This window comes from Dreissena polymorpha, chromosome 4 (genome assembly GCF_020536995.1).
Source record: "Dreissena polymorpha isolate Duluth1 chromosome 4, UMN_Dpol_1.0, whole genome shotgun sequence".
Classification (NCBI taxonomy): Eukaryota; Metazoa; Mollusca; class Bivalvia; order Myida; family Dreissenidae; genus Dreissena; species Dreissena polymorpha.
This window is the reverse complement of record NC_068358.1, coordinates 88870237-88884765: the sequence shown is the minus strand read 5'-3', so window position 1 is coordinate 88884765 and position 14529 is coordinate 88870237. Positions and strand designations below refer to the sequence as shown.

Sequence of the window (14529 nt, the reverse complement as noted above, 5' to 3'; positions counted from 1 at the left end):
TTTCTGAAAAAAATATTTCACTATCAAATATATATATAACAAGGTATGCAACTCAAAATCACCCCAAAACGGGGTGCATCGCTTTGAACAGCCATATCTTCATCAATTGTGCAGCGATTTTCACGATCTCGGTCTTATTCAACGCAGAAATGAATTTCCTTTCTGGAAATGTATATGTCTTGCAATATTTTTACAAATGCTGGGTCAACTTTTAAGAAATAACACGATACACAACACGCATGACCCAGTTGACAGTGATCATGTATTCTTTATGAATGAAATCTCCAGTCGTAAAGACACACCTCCGCATTGGACCAATGAAATCACTCGTATGTTTAAAATGTCAGTTAGTTGAAATGTATGTAAACAAAGGTTTCAAACGGCGCTGGACAGTTAGTCTTGATGCAGAATGTAACGACAAGAACGGTTATAATGTTTTTTCATACGTTTTATTGAATTATGGTATCGAACTACATGAACTTTGTAGGGAAGTTGCCCTTTACTCCGTGAAGATTTCAGTCTTAAAGACAGCATGATCACTGTCAACTGGGTCATGCGTGTTGTGTATAGTGTTATTTCTTAAAAGTTGACCCAGCATTTGTTAAAATATTGCAAGACATATACATTTCCAGAAAGGAAATTCATTTCTGCGTTGAATAAGACCGAGATCGTGAAAATCGCTGCAAAATTTATGAAGATATGGCTGTTCAAAGCGATGCACCCCGTTTTGGGCTGATTTTGAGTTGCATACCTTGTTATATATATATTTGATAGTGAAATATTTTTTTTTTCAGAAAAGTTAATTTTTCGTTATAATATGATTATTTATCATTCAAAATGATGTTTTCACTAATTAATATCATAGCCACACGCTAACCACCTGTGCTCTTAAAGAAAATGATGTATTTTATACTTTATATTAGCAATCCTCGTAGTGTCACAAAATATAACGACAATAACAGAACTCTCCAAATTATTTAATCGTTTCGCGTTGCAATGCTTTATAAATTTCAGGTTTTTAAATCGTCAAAAGATGCATATTCATGTAATGGATATTTTAGAGAATGATCAGTATTACTGTTTCCTAACAAATATCAAAACTAGAACAAAAATGTTCGAATCTGATTTTATTTCCAATTGTGTCAATTTTACCAAAACGTGAAAAGGTCCCTTTAATGCAGTCATAACAATTACTGCTGATCGAATGTCCTATTCTTGTACAGCGTCGGAACCACAACGTAGTCCCCATTACAACTTATTGCCCGGAGCCAATCTCGCTTGAAATCGCTCGTATATGTTCGGATATCATCGGGGGATATTCACATGGAATATATTGCCACACAAACAATAAAACGAGTCTTTGAATCTACAAACTCCGTCTTTATCTTAACCATCCCTATACGGGTCTGAAACATAACAGTATCTCGCTAAATCTATGTTACCATTCCACATCCTGTGCTGAAGTTTTGGATATTGCTATGAGAAACACTGATTGTTAACTTTATTTTACGAAATATTCGTTGTTATTGAGTGTTTATGGGGCTTTAAATCTATTTATTTTAGCTTGATTGCATCGAAAGCCTCACGGTAATTGAAACGCTATCGAGTCTGTGTCATTGGCCTAGAGCAAGTACTTATTTTTTTTGTTTTTTTTTTAAGGGGTGGGGTGGAAATCCATAGAACGCTCCCAGAGTGGTGATCGAACCCGTTACCTCCCTGTTGCTAGATCTAGATCCACACCATAGCATGTACAACACGGCGACCTAAGGTTGTAATGTAATACCTCGTAATAAATATTATCAAAAAATTCAATTCAGATATGTTCCTTATCAGCATGTGCAAACAAAAAGTCCAAATACTTTAACGTTATTTTCGAAGTTTTATTGTGAATGAAATAAATATCATCATTAAGGTCTTCGACAATCGTCTCTAATCCTGAAGAATCAGCGGGCATGTAAACTCCGTGTGCCGGATACCCAGCGAGTAGCTGGGGGCGGCGGGGCGGTTGATCCGTACGTTTTCCGGGTGATGCGCCCCCGGTCCCGGCTTCTGCACGTTATCTTCGGGCATGTAGCTCTTCGAGCCTAGAGAATAATGAGGCGCCTTATGCATGTACACGTCTGGGTGGACCTTTTGTGTGTGGCCTGGTCCAGGGGTCTTGGAGAGGTCCTCTAAGTAACATCCTACGCTTGACCGGCCTGTAGAAAACATTACAGTCAATATATCAACTTAAGTCTTAATGCAATGCCTGTATTCAACAATCCACAGAGAATCATACATATTCACTAAGATATTAGATTAACATGTCTTGAAAACAACTATTTTAAATGTGGTGACAGAAAATAAACCACTGAGAGCCGTTTCTTAAGATTATTGCATTAAATGGGTCTAGTTTGCAGAGTGAGAGCGTACCTATCAGAGAGTAGGAAGCGGCCGATGTTTTGTTAGGCTGGGATGGTCCCAGCACGGCCGGGAGGATGTAGTTGGAAGGCGAGGGATTCTGATCGCACTTGCGGAACCGGGTTCGAAACCCCATTGAATACCTCGGGGCGGTTCTCTCACCCTGGGGGTGGACCTGCTGCGGGTTATAGGTGCCGGGCGAAGGCGTCTGGAAACTATCTGTTTACAACAGAGGTATGTTTCTGTAAGATCGGAACTATGGTTTCAAGTATTCTTATATCAAGCATAAAATAGTATGTTGTTACTTGTCAAAATAATCCTAGAGCTACTTTACTTAATATTATAGTAATGTACCAGCAGCAGCAATATTTAAAAAAAAATCGACGGTAAATGATTTAATTAATATTGACTTTATCTCGTAAATACGAAATGGTTACCAAGCAATTACATTTTTGCAAAGATTACTAAACTTATTATAGTAATACACGTGCTAAAGCTATTTCAAAATGGGAACACATAATTATCACTTTGATATAAAATTAAGCAATTAGTTGAGTTTACTAACGAAGGTAGCATGAGGAGCTACTTACGTTGGTATTGTTGCCGTGTAAATAACGAATAGCGCGGTGTGCCGTCTTTGCCGTACCGTGTCATACGTGGGTCGACTGCGTAGGCGGGTCCGGGGCTGTCCTCTGGAATATAAACAATAGTCAGACTGGCGCACCGGGCTTGTTCTGTTCAGGTGTTATATGGACGGAATTTCGTCATTGGTGATGGGAATCGGTATTGTTGGCGCTTTTTGTATCTTACAATAATGACAAGGCATTTCCGAAATAAACGAACCTACGAAAAAGTTGTTGTAGTAACAATTACCGCGATTGTGGTAAAAGATGAAAGCTTTTTTAATGAACTTTTCATTATAAAAATAGCAACAGCTTAAAGATGAACATTAGCTGGCATTTCTGTTTATGTTTATTTTCTGTTGTAGAAAATGCGATGGTTGAGGGGCGGGTAAGCTCGTTAGAAGTACGCATACTAAGGTCGCAGCTAACTTACTCATGGCCTTCTGTGGGACTCGTCTGCCGAACGAGTAGGCCGGTTCCATCTTCTTTGTAGCGTCATGTTTGCTAAAACCAACCGTGGACGGCAGGAAGTACCTCCCGGGTCCTGGGCCTGGTATAAAAATAGTTCCACTTCAAATCAATGTAGAGGACCAGTATTGGTAACAAACTGTCTTAACATACAAGGGGGCACATGTACAAACACGATTTTACGAACGAAACAATACATATTTATGTCACATATTTCTTATTTGTATAGCTGTTTTCTATGGTAACATGGAAACAGTTGAAAATTTAAATAAAAAAGGTCATCCCTCCAGTTGAAAGATGCAGTTCGATGCACGTCCAGTTTGCCAACAATCATTTCCACATGTCTTCAAAATACTTTATATCGAGAAAAATATCTCTGAACGTCTTTTGAAGTGCACATGGATTCTGCTAATTATCCCCGCCGAATTTTTTTCGGAGGGGATATAGTAATTGGTCCTGTCCGTCTGTCCGTCCGTCTGTCCGGCTGAAACTTTGTCCGGAGCATAACTCCAAATCTATTCAATGGATTTACTTTAAACTTAGAATATAAACAGATGGCCACTAGGAGAAGTGCAGTGACCAAGGACCATAACTCTATCTACCTTAGTTTTTTTTAACTATCTCCCCTTTTAAATAACTTTATGTACATTTTTGTCCGGTGCATAACTCTAAATATACTAAAGGGATTTACTTGAAACTTGAAATATAAACAAATGGCAACTAGGAAAAGTGCAGTGACCAAGAACCACAACTCTATCTACCTTAGTTTTTGAAATATCTCCCCTTTTATATGATTTTAAAGTAAATTTTTGTCCGGAGCATAACCCTCAATCTACTGAAGGGATTTACTTGAAACTTGAAATATAAACAGATGACATCTAGGAGAAGTGCAGTGACCAGGAACCACAACTCTATCTACCTTAGTTTTTTTTATTATCTCCCCTTTTATATAATTTTAAAGTAAATTTTTGTCCGAAGCATAACTCTTAATCTACTGAAGGGATTTACTTGAAACTTGAAATATAAACAGATGACAAGTAGGAACAGTGCAGTGATTAAGAACCATAACTCTTTCTACCTTAATTTTTGAATTATCTCCCCTTTTATATAACTTTAAAGTAAATTTTGTCCGGAGCATAACTCTAAATCTACTTAAGGGATTTACTTGAAACTTGAAATATAAACATATGGCAACTAGGAGAAGTGCAGTGACCAAAAACCATTACTCTATCTACCTTAGGTTAATAATTATCTCCCTTTTTATATAATTTTAAAGTAAATTTTTGTCCGGAGCATAACTCTAAATCTACTGAAGGGATTTACTTGAAACTTCAAACTTAAACAGATGGCAAGTAGGAGAAGTGCAGTGACTAAGAACCATAACTCTATTTACCTTAGTGTTTGAATTATATCTCTGTATTTAATTTCATAGTAAAAAAAAATTCCGGAGCATAATGAATGATCTCTCTTTATTTGTTTTTACAAATACTATTCTACTCTCTAAAACAAATGTTGTCATACAAGCAAACATATTTCGGCGGGGATTTGGCACTACTGTGACAAGCTCTTGTTAAAATTCTTATCGACTTAAATGTTTCATTATGATGGTAGAAGATCGCGGGCAAGAAATGCATGTTAACGCCATCTTGCAAACAGAACCAATCGTTTATGCATAACATGCCAGATTCCATTTACAGGCGGCGTACACAACGAATTAACCAATATTTGGGTCCTGTTCTTCGACTTATTTGACCGATTGTAATCACTATCCAAAACTGATCATTTTATACCCATAGGTTCTCGTTCTGAGAGATCAATCAAGTTAAATCACTACATGAAATGTCTTATATTAGAACACTTTGTTTTATGATTAAACACTGACCTCTATCCTTTTCAGAACCCGAATGTATTGCATTTTAGCATTACCCGGTACTTATTTTATTTCTTTACAAAACAAGTGTAGGCTGCAGCTTATATGTCTGATAGTAAGCTGTCTCTTGTCAAAGGCTGCACAAATGTCTTAAAAGGTTTTTGCTATTTGATGAAATTTATGTGGATAAAACGCGATTACGGTTCTGCAACACTCTTGCACTCCAGTATAAAGGCTGCTTTAAACTAAAAAGGACAAATAAAGATGCAGATTGTATATAACTGAGACATTCAATCTCGACGAATTCTATTATATAGAGTTATATGTTCAGATATAGTGCCGATTTATAAAAAGATCAAACATAGAATCATGAACAGACGACTGACGATTGAAAATTATAGAAACAGATCAAGATTTATATTGATCTCTTCTGAGTATACACGTTTCGGAAATTCAATATTTCTGCCTCAGATTTCGCGAGACTTGAATCGGGGTTTTCATATAAATAAGATCACTAAACAAGGCAACACAGCCTATCTTGCCATAGATATTTCTTAACTGGAATACAGATCAATTATCTGGGAATAATACGTGCAAAAAGACATGGAAAAAATAGGGGGGGGGGGGGGAATAAAACAAGCAGCAAGATTTAACGCAAGTGACTATAATAACAGAACAACATGCCGTGTCACAATAATGCTAGATTATATGAATAAATCCACTCCTGGAAAGAAGGAAGGCAGACAGAGTGACCTTTTTCTACATGGTTGTTGCGAGTCTATTGCCAACACTGCTAAGCTACGACTTCTTTACTCCAATCCGTCAATACAACGAAACATTACCCCTAAGACTTTCTTACATTGTCAGACCGACAGCATTGTTAAAAAGATTCCATAAATAACTCCAAATGTGTTGTGCTAATACAGTGCAAAAGAACAACTCATTTTTATCAAAAATTATAATTGAGTCATAGGCGGCTCAAGGGGAGGGGGGGGGGGGTTGTACGCCCCCCCCCCTCTAAAATCGCCAAAGTAAAGTCAATTCATTTGATGTTTCACACTTAACTAGATCTAAATCACCTACTTAAACTTGTCAATGCCTTCAAAATCACTAAAATCGTGGAGCTTCCGGGGAGCATCGCCCCAGTGGATCCCCAAAAACTATAAACTATGCACTTTTTGGCATTATAAGAAGGGTTTTGATGAACGTATATAAGGGGGTGACATGCTCGAGAAGTGGTTGTCAAAGCCTTCAAAATCATTAAAATCGTGAAGCTTCAGGGGACTTTGCCACCCCTAGACCCCCTAAACGATAAACTATGCATTTTTGGCATTATTAGAAGGTACTTTGATGAAAGTATATAAGGCGTGACATGCTCGAGAAGTGGTTGTCAAAGCCTTCAAAGTCACTAAAATCTTGGAGCTTACTGGACTCCCTAGCAGGGCTATGCCCTGCACCCACCAGGGGCCCTATAGCGGCACCCTGGACCCAAGCAAATCTTTTAATATCCATCCCCAACACCCTAACCAGAAATCATGGATCCTAATTGAGTTGAAAAAGCCGCCCCTGATTGAGTGGAGAAAAACACCGCCCCTGATTGAGTGGAAAAAAAAATGAACATTTCGTGCACTCTAAAACAGTTTACTATTTCATGTCAACTGTTCTACAGCGGAATCAACCACCTTCTCTGCAACGTAAATATCCATATGCAGATCCACTGCAGAGGAGCCTTAAGTGTAAGATCCCCCTAAGATCTGTTGATAAAACGGCCACAAAAGACCACAGGTGAAGGGCGCGTGGCCAAGTCACTTTATAACTATCAATTTGTCATAAAACAACATTTTTATCATATTGACAAAAAAAAAATAATTCTGATATGATATATATGAACAAGGTAGGTATCTCTTGACACAGGAAAATCACCTTCATAAACATTTTAAGCCATTAAGTGCCTTAATGGCGGTCGATTTTCGTAATCTATGTACCATTTTGAAGGGAAAGGTTGCCTCCTGACGAAAAATGACCACGAACGGCTACTTACATTATCTAAGAGTTTATCAAATTACAACACAGATTTGTCTTTTTGTACACACCAAACACTAATATAATCGTAAAGTTTAAATGTTTATTTCAATCGTGTACGATGATCCGTCCTTCACCTTACGCTATTTATCGAACTTTTGGTTCCGCGCTTCAGAATTACCGAGTACCTGAAACCGAGAACCGTATTTAAATTGTGCGTCTAATCGACATAGAACTTGACATGAAATTGCCGATAAAAAAATTCCCGATTTACAATTATTCCGACGTAATAACGCAAACAAAAGGACAAATCTGTGTTGTAAGTTGATAAACTCGTATTTGTTTATTGTACTAATGCGTATTATGTTCGGTAGCTGTGGTATTTCGATAGTTTTACTCTTGTAAAATCGGCACTGAACTATCGGTCAGATCGAAGCCTACCAAGTATTTCTACGAGTTCGAGAAGTATTTTCTTGTAGTTTATGTTGGCAAGTAGCCGTTTGTGGTCATATTTCGTCAGGAGGCAACCTTTCGCAACAAAATGGTACATAGATTACGAAAATCGACTGCCATTTAGGCACTTAATGGCTTAAAATGTTGATGAAGGTGATTTTCCTGTGTCAAGAGATACCTACCTTGTTCATATATATCATATCAGAAAAATAAATAATTGAATTTTGTTTTTTTGTCAATATGATAAAAATGTTGTTTTATGACAAATTGATAGTTATAAAGTGACTTGGCCACGCGCCCTTCACCTGTGCAAGTGACTAGATCTATCGACGTTGTTACTCTACTACAAAAATGTTTAAATGAAAATAACCTCTTTCTTTTGCAGCTATTCGTGGGCCTGCCTCTTGCGCTTCTTGTGCCATGGTTAAACAAATTTCAAGTTGTTATTATATGTGAAAATATATAGGGGTATTTCTATAAAAATTGCCAAACTTTTGTCACTCGAGCCATGCATGGTTTTCGATGGAAGTTTTGGAGCAATTTTGAAAATATTGTTCATTTATAATTGTTAAATTAATAGTTTTAAATAGTTTGTATGTAAAGATGATCTATTCAACATTTTAAATAATACATGTAACTCACCAGTCACGACAAATACAGGAAAAAACAGTTGTCACTTCTCCAAATACCTAATTATAGAAGCATATTTTTCAAATAATGAAGCAAATTTATATAAAGGTTATGCATTTAATCCGTATACAGGGCCTTTAAAAAACAATTTTTATTCATTCAGTACTAGTCTAAAAATTATAAATGGAAAAAAAAGATTTTGTTTTGTGTCACTAGAATTGTCGTCATTACCGCAACTTAATTAATATTTTCTTCCAGTGGTATATATGGTTTATTGTAACCTTTGTTTTATGACGTATGCAAAAGCTTGTTTGGGCGCGAACGTTTTAACAACAGACGAGGCCGCGAATTCATGAGCTGAAATAATTAAAAGGCATAGGTAAGCTTGCATTGTATTGTCGTATGTTTTTTACGCATCATTACCGTATGCTGATAAATAACAAAATGATATGTAAAAGCACAAACATGTTTTGTATTTATGATGAGTTGATATTCGATCTTGATATCATGCAGTGTAACGAGTGAACAAATCTCTGTCAGTCAGACGCACATGAAAAAAATGCTAAAAATAAACATTACCGAAACGCTCATTACCGAAACGTTAAAATCGTTTCGATAATGATGCAATCGTTTCGGTAATGACGGCTGCATTATAATATTCTAATATTAGCAATTATAATAAAGTGGGTTACGTAAATAAAATAATTTAATGTCAATTCGTGAATAAAATAACGTACAACTATAAGCGTAAAGATGTGAAACATGTTTTTAAAGATATTCTATAGAAATAATTTTGACGAAAGAGTTAGATCTATTATTTATTTTTTTAAATAGTTTGTAATAAATTGTCATCATAAAGAGTACATGTAAATTTTCACCCAGTTTAAAAAAGGCCCGTATATTATTTTTTTAATTGTAAAAAAAGTATATGTGTGCGACAATTGTAAAAAAAAGATAGATATGCACCGTATTGGAAATGACGATTTTTTTGCTACATATGTTATTGTAGCAAACCCTATTCTCATTCAGGAAGTATGGCGTTGACAAGCGGCGAAAGATCGGCGCTATGGCGCAAAAGACAGAGAAATGATACAGAAAAACACGAAAAGTACAAGCAAAAAGAAAGAGAGCGATATTTGAAAAGGAAGGAAAGGGGCAATATAAAATTAGTTCACGACATGTCCGAAAGAGAAAAAAGATCAAAGCGACGTGCATGGAAGATTAGCAGTAAAACCTACAGAGATCGAACGAAAAAGATCACAGCGGCATTGAAATTAACCATGACACCCCCGAATTCCCCACCAGACAATGGACCAGGGCCAAGCCGAGAGATACAGAACAGGGACAGAGGCCGAAGAAAAAAGAATTTAAATAGATCAAAAGCATACAGAGAACAGTTTAAATTAAGAATAGCACTCAACAAAGAAAGACGCATGAAAGATATGTACAAGAAGAGGTACTACAGGTTAAAAAACAAGAACATTAAGCGCACTGAAAGTCAAATTGATAATGAAGTGGAAATAATAATGAACGATAGAGCGAAGACAAAGACCGCCATTACCATGTACTCGATACTTATAAATAACATAAGAAAGAGGTATTCAAATGCTGAAACCGCCGAAAAGAGAATGCTAAAAAAATTGATATATAGGGAAGCAGTATTACGCAAATACGGGATAGGGGATTTTGCCAAAAAAGCAACCGGGATTTCAGAGAGTAGAATACGGGTGCACGCAAACACACCACGAAGACAGAGAAGCACAGTTTTCCAGAAAAACATAACAGACTTCTTTGAAAGAGATGATAACTCGAGAATCAAGGCCGGAAAGAAATCAACCATCACAAGAAGAAAAGTGAAAAAGCAGATTCGATTAATGAATGATAGTTTAACAAACTTGCACAAGAAATTTCTTTATGAAAACAGCTCCAACATCAGTTTTAGTCTTTTTGCAAGGTTGAAGCCTTTTTGGATAAAACGAGCCACTGAGAAAGACCGCGAAACTTGTTTGTGCAAAATTCATGAAAATCCCATATTAAAATTAAATAAACTTGCAAGTGAAGGTGTGTTCGAACACCGCGATCTGAACACCTTAATACAAGATATCACGTGCGATACAAACTCAATGTCCTGCATGTACCGCACGTGCACAGAGTGCAAGGACAAAGCATTTAAAACTAATGTCGTGAAGAGTAACATAAATACTGGAAAAATCATTGAATGGAAAATGTGGAAGAACAAAAGAATTGAAAGAGAAATAACCCTGAATGGCGAAAAGCAAGTTAAGAAATCAAACATGACTTTAAAAAGCCAAGAAAGTGGGACTATAGAAACGCTCATTTATGAATTGCATGAGGAGATTTCACGACTTGCAAGACATGAATTTAACATTAAGCACCAGTATATAAGGCTCCATCAACTGAAACAAAATTTAACAGATAACGAGGTTATCATACATATTGATTTCTCAGAGAACTATCAATGTAAATATGCATCTGAGATTCAGAGTGTACATTTCGGTTCGTCAAAACGCCAAATTTCTATTCACACCGGTGTCGCCTATTTCAAATCCAAGCATATATCTTTCGCAACCGTATCGGACGATTTGAAACACTCCCCTCCTGGAATATGGGCACATCTCGATCCTATCCTCTTGCACATCCGGCGGACCACTCCTGACATCGATAAAATCCATTTCGTCTCCGATGGGCCTACCACACAATACAGGTGTAAATCAAATTTCTACCTCTTTTCTACGAAAATTTTCGAGTATGGCTTTGTAAATGGCGGAAGTTGGAATTTTATGGAGGCAGGACACGGCAAGGGCGCCCCTGATGGTATTGGAGCCGTAGTCAAGCGTGAGGCGGATACACTCGTCAACACCCATGAGACGGACATAACGGGTGCTAGTGCTTTAATGAGAGGTAATTTAGCACAGACTTGATTAATGTGTTTGAAAATATTAACCCTTTGCATGCTGGGAAATTTGTCGTCTGCTAAAATGTCGGCTGCTTAATTTCTAAAATTAACATTTTCGATTTTTTTCAAAGAATATTATCAGAAATATCAGAATAGCAAACAGTTTGGATCCTGATGAGACGCCACGTTCTGTGGCGTCTCATCTGGATCCAAATTGTTTGCAAAGGCCTTCAAAATTCTCTTTCCGCACTGAAAGGGTTAACAACAGGTTACACTGATTTCACTACAGTTTTAAATTACATTTTCTAAAGATCCAATTAAATATTAATGTTTTAAGTAATGGAATGTAAATGGAAAAACTCGCAGCACAACCAAAATACATAATACTGTAGATCATTGATTCCATACTCGACTATCGGTAGTTTTAAATACATAAATTCACGTTTAAACCTATATACTGGTGTGATTTAAGAATATTTTTTTACATTTTGCTACTTGAGACTTACGCCATTAATACCATTCATGTAATTTGAATGACAGACTGTCAATAGTCGGTACTTTCTGAGTTTATTATTATTAAGATATGGAAAAAAAATCTCATATAGTACTTACGATTTTTTTCACAAGGTCTGGAGAAACTAGGAAGCCGTTTGATGATCTTCGAAGTGAAAAACGATGACATCACGCAACAGGAAGCTGCTATTCCAACAAAGATTACCGGCGTTCCAGAGACGATGAAACTCCATCAGGTGGGCAATTTTAAATAGCATTTTGTAATGTATATTTAGAGACTGGTGAGAATAACTTTCGACAAAATTTAACGATCATATCTCTATAAACTTTAGCGCCGTGACCACTAGCAAATGCGGGGTGGGGGAATGTAGTGTGCGCATCCTGCCCGCGCCCCCGAAAAATGCAAGACCGTACGTTAAATATATTGAAGCCAGTACATTTACCTCGTGAAATGACTCTATATGGATCATTTAAAAACACAATCAATATATTGTACATTTCCAATTATAAAATGACTAAATTTATCTTACAAAGTATATAACAACCATTACGTTTTTGCACAATAATTTCTACTTGACTTTTACAATTGGACGACTACGCCCAAACCCCACCTCAAATCTAAGGCACAGTCTTGTTCTGTTTCAGGTTGTTGTCAAAGAAAGCGGGACAGTTCAGTCAAGAATCCTGAGTTGTTTCTGTTCACCGGATTGTTCATGTTACCAACCGGTTACAACCAATTTCAATGTCCAGGTTAAATATATTTGTTTAACATACTAGTACCTTAAATACATGAATTATTTTTTTTAAAGATTTATATATTGAAAACATATGTCGTCAGTTTAAGTATCTGCATTGCGCCTTGCAAATAGTGCATACTGCTTATGTGATGCTCGATGTTTATTATAAAAACAGTATTGACTCATTTTGACAGCAGATAGTATTGCCTAAAGTATTGTTTCTAATTATTTTTTTTATGCAGACTGTTTTATTGTTATTTTTTAATTCCAGCCGTTTGCAAATCCCGCACCGTTGGATGACGACAGCATCGTAGGTCCACAAAACGGGGCTGATCTTCCTTGTCAGGTAATTGTTGTTTGATCAACATCGACAAAAGGGATACAACACTGACCATTTTTGAAATTATTATAGTTTCGTGAACTATTTATAATGACTATTTATTGAATTGCAGATTCTCAATGTACCAGTCAGTATTGACGAGAGTCTAGTTGACAGCTATTGTTTGGTCGAGTATGATAATAAACCATATCCAGGAAAGATTACCGAAGTAGACGACATCGGTGTGAAAGTTAGTGCAATGCATTGTGTCGGTATCAATCGATATTTCTGGCCTTTACATAAGGACGAATGCTGGTACGAAAAAGATCGTATCATTACCATGTTACCCTGTGAACCAGAGAAGTTGAGTGGCCGTCACCAGGCCCTACCTCTACCAATATGGGAGGCAGTGAAAGACAAATATGATCTTTAAACATTATCCTTTGATATGAAAATGTTTTTCGGGTTGTATTTTTGTGTTGCATGTACGTAAAAATCGGGATTAACAATCATTGAATTCATATTCTGTTACGACTATTGTGTCGAGTATTAATTGGTCATTATATCATAGTGTATAATGTGCCTATTACATACACATGTAATAGGCACAGTATGCACTTTAATTTAACGACCAATTAATACTTGACACAATAGTCGTAACAGAATATGAATTCAATGATAGTTAATCCCGATTTTTTTGTGATGAATATGCTCGATTTAATAAAGTTCCGATTCCATATACATTTATAATTGCGCTTTGTGCTTTTACTATACTGTTTTATTCCGAAATTTTCTTTGTGTAACAAAACATAAATATCATCCATGTTTCTATCATTACCGCAACAGTTCGTCATTTCCGTAACGCAAACTATTTGTGATGGATTTAATGAACAACGACGTTTATATAAGTCACTTCTTTATGCATTGTGCTAAAAACTATTTAAAACAAATACTATCTGTCTAAAACTGGAAGCATAACGTTCGTAAACTTATCAAAACAGAAAAGTGTCGATATTTTTCGTTGCGGAAATGATGATTAAAGAAAGATAACTCTGAAAACTATATTTGATATGAAAATATTCTATATTTTCGCAACGGCATGTTAAGGTTGACCATACAAATCAACACAACTTTCAAATTTGCGGCAGACGCTTTGGAGTTTTTGATAGGAGTAAACTGAAGGTTAGTTGCGGAAATGACGTTGAGATGACACTTGACTTATTCAAAACGCTCTATTATGAAGAAAGGCACTTCTGATGCACGGACATATAAAAATATCGATTAAACAGAGACTATTAAATAAGACAAATTAATATTGCAACACTGAAATAACATTCTTTAATAATCGTTTGCTAGATCTTGAATGGCAAATTTTATAGAAATACCCATAGACTTATATCGATGTTTTTGCTAATTAAAATTTTGCGCGCTATGAACTAGATCTCCTTGGCGACGACTATGCGGATATATTCGGTCAACTTTACGGTACAAATCTCGTTCAGTTATCGCGAGTGTTTGTCATATGTCAATACTTCCTACTTTTGATTTTTGGAATTTTCATCAACGTTTTATGAAAT

At 36.3% G+C, this 14529-nt stretch overlaps 3 protein-coding genes across 3 annotated transcripts in view; 2 read left to right on the top strand and 1 right to left on the bottom strand.

Moving 5' to 3' along the window:
* Positions 1-1866: 1866 nt before the first annotated feature.
* LOC127877131 (outer dense fiber protein 3-like) lies at positions 1867-14459 on the bottom strand. The gene is made up of 6 exons (XM_052422775.1): positions 14344-14459; positions 8207-8302; positions 3457-3573; positions 2991-3092; positions 2413-2619; positions 1867-2198 (listed from the first exon to the last, which is right to left on the bottom strand). Exons 2-6 carry the CDS (start codon positions 8256-8258, stop codon positions 1930-1932), a joined length of 747 nt encoding a protein of 248 aa, XP_052278735.1. The 5' UTR covers positions 8259-8302; positions 14344-14459; the 3' UTR covers positions 1867-1929.
* Positions 8309-13534, top strand: LOC127877127 (uncharacterized). Its single transcript, XM_052422772.1, has 6 exons — positions 8309-8845; positions 9496-11388; positions 12011-12132; positions 12542-12646; positions 12905-12979; positions 13086-13534. Exons 2-6 carry the CDS (start codon positions 9501-9503, stop codon positions 13383-13385), a joined length of 2490 nt encoding a protein of 829 aa, XP_052278732.1. The 5' UTR covers positions 8309-8845; positions 9496-9500; the 3' UTR covers positions 13386-13534.
* Positions 14439-14529, top strand: part of LOC127877129 (maspardin-like) — a 32052-nt gene continuing 31961 nt past the window's right edge. The window contains exon 1 of the mRNA XM_052422774.1: positions 14439-14529. The gene's annotated coding sequence lies outside the window, so the exon portion shown is untranslated.

Coding starts and splice junctions, on each gene's coding strand:
- LOC127877127 (XM_052422772.1), top strand. CDS start 9,501: ATGGCGTTGACAAGCGGCGAAAGATCGGCGCTATGGCGCAAAAGACAG. Junction 12,133..12,541: donor AGACGATGAAACTCCATCAG/GTGGGCAATTTT, acceptor GTTCTGTTTCAG/GTTGTTGTCAAAGAAAGCGG. Junction 12,980..13,085: donor GGGCTGATCTTCCTTGTCAG/GTAATTGTTGTT, acceptor ATTGAATTGCAG/ATTCTCAATGTACCAGTCAG.
- LOC127877131 (XM_052422775.1), bottom strand. CDS start 8,258: ATGGCACAAGAAGCGCAAGAGGCAGGCCCACGAATAGCTGCAAAAGAA. Junction 3,574..8,206: donor AATAGCTGCAAAAGAAAGAG/GTTATTTTCATT, acceptor TTTTTATACCAG/GCCCAGGACCCGGGAGGTAC. Junction 2,199..2,412: donor CGCTTCCTACTCTCTGATAG/GTACGCTCTCAC, acceptor TGTTTTCTACAG/GCCGGTCAAGCGTAGGATGT.